Here is a 10,067-nt window from a genome sequence, read left to right on the forward strand (position 1 = left end):
CACACACACACACACACACACACACACACACACACACATCACACACGTAACGATAGCAAATAATACGTTCAAGTATCTCTTAATTGCCTTGAAAGGATCCTACTCGTACCACAATTGACAGTCCTATCAGCGGGTATTTTTGTATTATTACTGAATCCCTTTTTGGTCAATGTATGCAAGATAGTTATTTTTACCGACCAGGATATATAGGTTTTATTACTATATTTTCATTCAAATGTACCATTTCCATCACAAAACTCGTACCTACAAAAAATAATAAAATATCACATTTGTTAGCATATACTGTTATTCATATTAGTCTCACTTAACGCATACGCACAAACTTGAATGTGCCTAAACCTACAATACATTGGACGAATAGAATGTCAAGGAAAACGCTTCTTCTTTCTCTTTCATTTACTTCCTTGAGGAATTATAGAGGAAATTATTATGAAACAAAAAAAAAATCTTTATTTGTTTCATTATACTTTCGCTGATTCGTTTCACTACATATCGACACCGGAAAGAGATCTTGTCGTATCTCGAAAAATAACAAAATGAGTTTTTTACATATTTGGAATCAGAAAAAAATTCCGCATTTTTTGGTTTAGGTGTAATAATTCTATGACTATATTTTTTCGTTATGCGACGTCGATTTTGGCACTGGTTTATTACGAAACACACGAAAAAATGGTGTCAAAAGTAAAAATTTGCTATTTTTTGTGATAGAATAGATACACCAAGAATTTTGCTTACATTTTTAGCACCACATCACAAATGCCTTCAGACGTCTTGTAGTGTCTTCTTTTAAGGTCCATGTTACGCAGCCGTACATGACGATAGGCCAGATGTAACATAAAAGTAACCTGACTCGGAGTTTACGACAGCACAGAACTTTCCTCATGTTGTTAAAAGAGACTCGAGCAATTCCTATCGGGGTCTTGATTTCCTGATCAGATTCCCACGCTTCATTTACCCAAGCCCCCAAATACTTTTACTGTCCCATCAGATACAGAAACGTTAGGGCTCCCATCCGTATTTCTCGAGACCAGACAGAACTTCAGAAAATATTCGACGATCCCCTTCTTTACATACTTTCAAACGACGTGTCAAGGAGCACTTTCTTGAGCAGTGACTTCTTTCCCTTTCTGCCTTTAATGTCCTTGTTCTGTTGTTATTATAATCCTTCATCATAATATAATAAGTAAATATTTTTATAATTATTATTTATGTATTTACATTGATATCATTGTGTATTTATTATTTTTATTTATTTACTTTAAAACATTGACTTACAATTATATGGACGTCGGGTTCGCGCTAAAAAGTGTCCGCACTTGTAAGGCGCTAAAATCGTATACAGAGCGCGACACTCCGCTTTAGTCTTCATTTGTTCTACGGACAGCGCGATACTGCGATGACATAACAATTTAAATTTCGAATAGGTTGACTTGGGACATTTTTTTCGTGGTTTTTGTATTAGACCCGTCGTCCATTTATTTGTAAGTCAATGCTTTAAAATGATATATTATTGTGTTTATTATTAATATTTATTTATATTATATACTATATTTATTATTAGTATTTATTAATATTGTTTCTCAATCTATCGCTGTGGTATCTTGTATCTTGGTTGCACCCCCTTCTAAGTACTTTTCCTATCCTAAGGTTGCCTGGAAGAAATTGCTACTTAGCAATAAGGCCGCCTGTTGTGCGTATGTTTATCTGTACATGTGTTTATGTTCGTGTGTTTATCTGTGCAATAAAGTATATTCAACTTCGTCTTGTTTATGTTCATTGATAAACCGGTTTTCTCGCTACATTCATTCACCACCAGCTCGATGTCCTGTTAATACAAGAAACCATGTTCGTCAACTATTGTGCGGTTCGCATTGATAGATCAAACTCCCCCCTCGGCGGCAGCATTATATATTACAAAAGATTGCCTCATTGCATCCCTTTCGACTCTCTCCCGACAGCGTACATTGAGGCATCGGTGTGTCGGCTGGACCTCACTGGCCACCCACCGATCACTCTCATTTCAGCTACTTCTCTCCTGATACTTCCCGATCGCTAATTCCTTTTTTTTTATAAAAAATAAGTGTGCATTTGACCTCCATCTCATACGATTCGCAGTGACTCAGAGTCGTATTCTCTCTACTCAATGCTCAAGTCAGGACTTGAGTATGATTTCAAGCACTACAAATCATACTCAAGTCCTGACTGAAAGGAGTGACTTTTACTACATTCAACAACAGAAGTTATGTCATTTTTACAAAAAACAAGTTTTGGATTTTAGATGGCACATTTAAAGTAGTTCCTTCCATATTTCAACATCTGTACCTATACTCTATGCAAATTTTTCTGAAATATATAACAAAGTAAAAACTTTTCCTTTATTGTTTTGTTTGTATACCAACAAAGACACGAGATCGTACGATGTGTTATATAAATACGGTTCAGAGAACAACATGAATATTGTACCAAAAATTTGCATCTTGGATTTCGAAAAGCTGCTATGTCAAGTCTACGTTCTAATTAAGAAAATCTTGTACTCCATGGTTGTCTATCGTATCGTCATGGATTATATATATATATATATACCGTCAAGTGGTTAACTTCAAGGTACGCAAAAGATTCAAATTTTAACACTGAGATAAAATGTCCATTGACGTTAAGTTTTCTACCTGCATCAGAAATCCCTTTATATTTTCACAAATTAGAAGAAAAACTGGATGGTGAGGAAATAATATATGAATTAATAACGCCATATCCTTATAACAGTGGGAACCTCTACTCTCGGAGTTGTTGACGAGTATGTCTACCTCGGACAAATCGTCCAATTAGGCAGAGCCAACTTCAAGAAAGAGGTCTATCGTCGAATCCAACTCGGACTTTCGGGAAGCTCCGGCACGTCTTCTCGTCCGCAATACCTTATCCCTCAAAACAGTATTGAAGAAGTCTTCGAGCAGTGTGTGTTGCGAGCGATGACCTACGGCACAAACTCGGCATTTCTCTACGTGATCGAATCAGAAAAGAGCAGATCCGTAGAAGAACGAAAGTCAGTGACATAGCTCAAAGGATTAGCAAGTTGAAGTGGCAGTGGGCAGGGCACATAGCTCGTAGAACTGACGGCCATTGGAGCAGAAAGGTTCTTAAATGGAGACCGCGAACCGGAAGGCGTCCAGTGGGATGACTACCTACTAGGTGGACGGATGACCTGATAAGGGCTGCGGATAATCAATGTATATAAGTCACGTCCGAACGGCTGGTCTGGAAATCTTTAGGGGAGGCCTACGTTCAGCAGTGGAATGTTATCTAAGAATAATAATTTTGTCGAAACGAATTTTCAGCAATCTAAATTATACGGAAAACAGACAGTATAACAAACATGATTAGAACAAACAAACTTTTGCCTACATAAGTGTAATAATAAATGTTCTAATAATAGGTTTTCGGACAAACGATATTTCTACTGTAAGACATTTCTGTGTTACAAACTTTCCGCCCGCCTCAGACGTTATATCGTATCTCGCAATCTCCTCCCTGATGAACAGTTCGGCTTTAGTTTAGTGGAGCATATCTCCGAACAATTCGATCAGTCCCATTTTATGCCCACTGGCGCCCTCTTCTTTGATGTGGCTAAGGCCTTCGACAACAACGGCTTACTTTACAAGCTGCACAATGTCGGCGTGTCTGAACGTCTTGTGCACATTATTCGACACTTCTTGTCGAATTGCTCGTTCCTCTATTGACTCGAAGGCGCACTCTACTCCCCTCATTCCATAAGAGCCGGAGTCCCGTAAGGCTCTGTCCTATCGCCCCTCCTATTCCCCCTGTACACTAGCGACATTCTAAAGTATCAGTCTGTAAATCTCGCCTTTTTTGCTGACGACACTGCGCACTGCTATTTGGCGCGCAGCTCGAAGTTAGTTTTCTCGGCCCTCCAATATGCCACCACACGCCTAGGCGAGTGGTTTCGCAGATGGAGAATCGAAGTAAAACTCGACAAAAGCGCGGCGGTATTCTTCACGTGAAGTAACCAGTTCAGCCGTAGGCGACAAAATCTCACCCCGATAACTCTTTTCGGCCGCCCAATCCCTTGGGAGAACATGATCAAATACTTAGGAATTACGCTCGATAGGAAGCTGTCATTCAAAGCACAGGTGAAAACCGACCGCGATCGCGCCCACTTTGTAATGAGCTGCCTCCATCCCCTCCCTAACTAGTATAGTAAGCTCTCCCTTCGTAACAAGGTGGGATTGCACACGACCTGCATCTGCCCAATTATGACGTACGCTAGCGTCGTTTTCGCACAGGCGAATCCCGCCATCATCCATCGCCTGTAGGCCCTCCAAAATAGATCCATGAGCAAAGTGACGGATGCCCGGATGCCGACGGAAGTCCTCGACGTCCTTATCACTCTCGCCACTTTGAAGGCCAACCACATCGCTAACCAGTCTCACTCCACACATAAAAACCATCCTTGCCGGCGAGATCGTAAAGCCCCTCATTTCAGCACATACTAACTCTACTAGATATTCTCTCCTACAGCACGCCCTTTTGGCGGAAGTTGCCCAGTAGCGCCTTGAGCCGAGATCCGTGCCCGCTTGGGTCTCCTCAGGTCCGCTACTTAGTTTTAGTTTTTGGTGGGTACTTGGTACTTGGTGCAACGGGCTGGTATCCGCAACTCGACGACAAGACGCCTATTTTGGTGGGTACTAAGATAGTAATTTTGATGTGTGTCAGAATAACGTTTGTTTTACAAGACTAATATTTATTAGTCCATATACCATATAGTATATTAAACCATATTTTAGTCAAGTAAAAATATCATTTAATACTTTCTTGTATTCTTTTATTCGTTCATTATTAAAACAAAGGCAGATATTAGGTTTTAACTGAGTCATAAAACATATAATGCAGTTAGGTTAGGTACTGATAATGTTTGGGGATATCCAAAACCATTGGGTGTTGTTGGTGATTCTCTCAATTTTTTATTTTAAAGTATATCAGATTCTGAACAAGCATTACACTAACATGATTGTTATTGAACGCAACCGTTTTACGTGAATATGCTTATAAACTTACGTGCCTTTGTTTTGATGGCTTATCATATCGGATTCTATATACTTCGGAACATGTTAAATTACGAATTACCTACCATCATTACAATTCTTTAGAGGATTATGGAGTAGCGAAATGGACATACTAGATGATAGTTATAGGCACTTATAGCTTAATGGTGTAAGTCTTTTAATCAGCTATTAACACCGTGTCCATTCAAGTTGTAATGTCTTTTTACTGCGTGTATTGTACATTTATCCTTACTGAGTATTATCTCATATAATAAATTACAAAAAATAACGTAATAATGAAATATTAGAAAACATTATTTATTTAATAATTTATTTGATGGGAAAAATACAAATCTCATTTAACAGAACGAAAACTCAAACAAAAGGTACTGCATATTTCTAAAACAAATTTCTTCCTGTAGACCTAAATAACCTAAATAGAACACTTGAGTTTACGTACACAACAAAACAAAAATTTTGTAATACAAAAACAATAATCAATAATATTAAATATTACAAACTATATGTTTTTTTTAAATTTATTAAGGCTTTGGCAAAGCCATCAGCCTAAACATGAAGTTTAAATATGTTTCTGTAAATATGGCTGCCACAAAGAGGATAGGCAATTTGAGGCGGCGTGCTTGGATTGACTCGGGATTCCTTAAAACGGGCCGATACGGGTATTTTATTTCGAGATTCGTATAATTTCGCGTTTTAATCTTCGATTAAGGCACAATAGCACTATCCTATTCCACTTTAAACTAGATTTCACAAAATAATTGAAAGTCAAAATAAAAACGACACTTTTCCCTCCAAAAGGTCCAGAGCGAATCCCCAAACTATATGTACATGGTTCTTTGTAAAATACTTTTTTTTTATATACATGACAGGCAAATGACTCCACTCCACCTGATGTTAAGTGGAAACAACTAACAACTATATTACTAAGATATATCATAAACAACAACTTTTGTACCATACTTTTAATAAAAATCGTCACATTTTATTTTTGTCCAAAAACGAGAATATTTAAATAGACCGCTCTAAACAGTGATAATTCTGTGCGGTAACAAAAAAAAAGCACGCACCACCAAAATTATTACTTGAATGACAGCACGCTGGAGGCGTTGCTAAACAACTTACTACCAATCATTGTACCAAATACAATAAAATTGGCAGATAGTACAACAAAAACTTAAAAGTTTATTTTTACTAAATTTATTATGTTTTGTAAAAAGTCTTGGAACAAAAGTAGTTGTTTGTGATGTTAGTAATATAGTCCTGCGAGATTGTTAGCATTTTACAAATAAGCCTGTATACCTAAATACTTAGATAAATGCATATTTTAATAACAGTGTATAAATAATGCTCTTTAACTCTCATTTTTCAAAATAGTTAACGATTTAGTTTCGTGAAACATGTGTTAAATATGTTTTTGTAGTAGAAGAGCTCCTTGTGAAAGTGTTCGTCCGAAGAAGTACTGCCACCTTACCAATTTCTGCCGCCAAGCAATAATGTGTGCATTACTGCGTTCCAGTCTTGAAGGGTAAGGGTGCTGGTTAAATTATAGGCACATGGGATTGTCAATTTATGTTCCAGAGTGACGGACGCTCTGGCAGTACCCCTCGGATCTTTGCGATTTATAGGTGTGTCACTTACTACCAGGAGCACGATTTGTTCGTCCTGTCTGTTGATATTATAAAAAATAAAAATATAATTTCAAACTTTGAATTTCACTAATTATTGGTAAGAAGTTAGATTCCTGCCCGTAACGTCTCGTGAAATTTAGTGTAATGCTATTAAGTAATAACATTTAGCATTGATGGCCTATTCGATATTATTAAATGCTAAAACGAGCTATAAGTACAAGATAATAAAATATACGTTTTATAACTGTTAGGCACGCAGCGGTGTGCGGAGCTGCGTTTGTAAACGTTGTACCGAAGTATCTCAGTTTACATACAAAACAAGCACCACACACTGACAACGCGCAGAGGAGTGCGGCGAGACACAGGGTATAAGTACACTGTGCAGATTTTTATGCGAAAGAACGTTTTCATGTTGCAGTTGTCTGCAATGGATCTCGACGTCGACTTGGTTATCAAATGACTCATCTTTTACTTTGAATAAGTTCTAAAAGTCCTCGCGTTAAGAACTCATTCACTTAATCATGTTTATTGATTCAAATGTACACTTAGCTAATGGTAAGCACGTGCTATACGATATTCTTATACGTGTAGTGTCAGAATTTTTGGTTTTTTAGCATTGTTCGCCAAATTTTGTTATCGCTTGTGAATTTTGCAACTTGCTAAAGCTGATGGCAAGGTTACTCATGTACCGGGAAGTTGCGTTGCCTCTGTTTTACCACTCAAAAAGAGCAAGGTCGTCAACAGAAAAAAAACGCGTAGATATATGTTTTAGAGGAATAATAACATAATGAATGGCTGAATTATAGGCTTAATTATGTTAATGTAAGAATCTGGTTGAGTATGCGTGCATACAGTCAGACCAATAATGAAGATCTATTCTACTTTTAGTACATTATCGGACGGTTCTGTGTGTCCAATTAAGCTTTTATTGTAGAATAGTATGTAGGTAGAATACAAACCACCTTTGTCTTGAATGTACTACTTACTCCGTTTTAGCTGCACTGCCCTCCTAGTCATAAACAATGTATTTTCATTTTGGTAAATTTCGAGGTATTGCTGCCTAAAGTTTTTTTTTCTTTAAAAAATGTCCATTACACTGATTTTGCTCAAGAATAAAATTGAAACTAAATATGATTTCAAAAAATCGCTTCCAAGAGGTGTTAGATCCCGTTTCGCTGATTCCAGACATGTTAATAACTCAATTTAGCTAAAAATGTAGATTACATTGTTTTTGATAAGGACGGCAGTGCACCGAATTTCTTCTCTATTTGTTGGTTTGCTTTAGATATCTTTTTAATTACCTAGTCTAAATAAACCTAAATCTACATTATTTACATTTAACACCTTATCATTTTACCTACATAGCAAAAGTTAAAATAGACGTAACGAAAACTAGTAAGTTTGTAGAGGTGTACAGTTGTTTTTAAGATATATTGTAATGAAAACCATGAATGAATATGTATAATAAATAATAAATTGTTTATTAAATAACTTATTGTATATTGTTCGTATTTTATTATAACCTTTTCTTGTATGTCTTTTCTAAAAAAATATGGTTGATCAGCGACTTTTAAGCTGACTGTACTTAGTACGAAGTGTGTAAAAATATTTATACCTCCTTACTTAGGTACTTAGATCCCGTTTGTTATTAGAATACAGAGAAAAACTAGCATAACATATCTATCTTAGATTATTATAACACAAACAAAGACTTCGAGACAACTAATTGTACTACACATCTATTCATCTTTATGCAATCAATCCGTAAATTATTCGTGTGGTGATCTAAAATAATTACAATTACACAATCCTTAAAAGAGTTGGTTCTAAAATTTGAGTCTCGATGGTAAGCATTTACGAAATGCCTAATAAAGCTTATTATATTTTCAATTGGGTAAGTCATTACTTTTTATATTCTCAGAAATACGTGTAGCCACCGCTGGGTTTGAGTAGTTATACAATAGTTAAACAAATCGGCGCTTTAAACTTACCGTAATCTTTTCCCATGTCGCGAAAACGTTTGTTAATCTCTTTACATCAAAGTAATTCAATTTAACACACCAAAAGGTGCCTTTAAAATACAATCACAGATTTCGCATTGTTATTATTTTCCATTGAGCACAGTCACTTTCGTGGTAATCCACTAATTCACGCATATATTTTTAAATATAAATTGTAGTGGTCGATTTTGAATGACAAACTTGATTATTATGAGTTTAATTTTAGTGTAAACAATTTTTATTTACGACAGACGCGAAAGAGAAAGTTTAACGAATGAACAGAGTTTGCCGACACACGCTCGAGTGTTTCGGTGTTGGCTGTACGACTGAGAGACTGAGTGAGTGAACCACGGTAGTGTAACCGGCTGATTCACTATGCTTGAACAATAATAAAATGTAGCTATCGTTTTGTAATGCTCTTTCTATAGCTGTATCGGTTCGGTTCACGTTCATTTCTTGCTGATTAAGGGGACAGAGTCTTTACTTTTGCTGTAAAGAACCAATATGAGGATTAACGATAAGGTTTCTAAGAGTCGTCTGTGTTCAATATTACTCATGTTAATTTCCCGTTCAAAACTCATTCTTTTGTTATCTACAGTAATAGGCTTAAGTTGAGCTTCAAAATGGTTGAAGAGCACTCCTTTTACATAATATTATAATGTTAACTTGTTTTATTTTGTTGAATTCATTTGAAAAAATTAATTAATAACATAATTACGTCAATCAGCAACAGGCTTCGTCACTTAAAAATTAATAATGTACTTCGCCAGACTTAAGCCGACGACCCAACTCCCTGATGAGTTCTTTGGCCTTCGCAACCCAAGTCCCCGCAGTCTCCGCTGCAATTGGCACAAAACCTATTAAAATTGGTACATCGGTTCCAGGGCACACTACTTGACATGTTTCAATTTTGTTCAATTAATTAATGATTCGATTTCTACTCTTTGGAAATGAAACTATTTTTTCGGATCTAATTTGCGGACATTTGTTTTGTTTAAACAAAGCAACGTTTCGGGCACTTTACAGACTCCATGTTATGTAGTACTTTGCATTAGGTATAGACATAAGTGATTGATGATTTTGCCATTTCAGTTAGTCGAGACCACGGGATCTGCTGTTGGGGTCGTAACGTTGGTTTATTAAAAAAAAAAACTAATTTATTAACTAGAGCCGAAAAAATAGTTTTTTTTCCAATAATTATTAATTAATTTGGTAGACATTTAAAAAATAATTCCGTGAATGGTAGCATGAGATATCAATTATTTAGTTATAGAACACTCGAATATTGTCATGTTTGTGTTAACATTATTAATTATTTTTCCTACGATTAATTGTAGTAA

General features: G+C 36.2%; 1 protein-coding gene across 1 annotated transcript in view; it reads right to left on the minus strand.

The window, feature by feature from the left end:
* LOC113233073 (CTL-like protein 2) overlaps positions 1–9,022 on the minus strand; it is a 30,269-nt gene extending 21,247 nt beyond the window's left edge. The window contains exon 1 of the mRNA XM_026468045.1: positions 8,719–9,022. Coding sequence (XP_026323830.1) covers positions 8,719–8,734 — 16 coding nt within the window. The 5' untranslated portion in view covers positions 8,735–9,022. The remainder of the gene's footprint in view (positions 1–8,718) is intronic.
* Positions 9,023–10,067: the final 1,045 nt, after the last annotated feature.

This window comes from Hyposmocoma kahamanoa, unplaced genomic scaffold, assembly GCF_003589595.1.
Source record: "Hyposmocoma kahamanoa isolate Upper Pololo Valley unplaced genomic scaffold, ASM358959v1 78, whole genome shotgun sequence".
NCBI lineage: Eukaryota > Metazoa > Arthropoda > Insecta > Lepidoptera > Cosmopterigidae > Hyposmocoma > Hyposmocoma kahamanoa.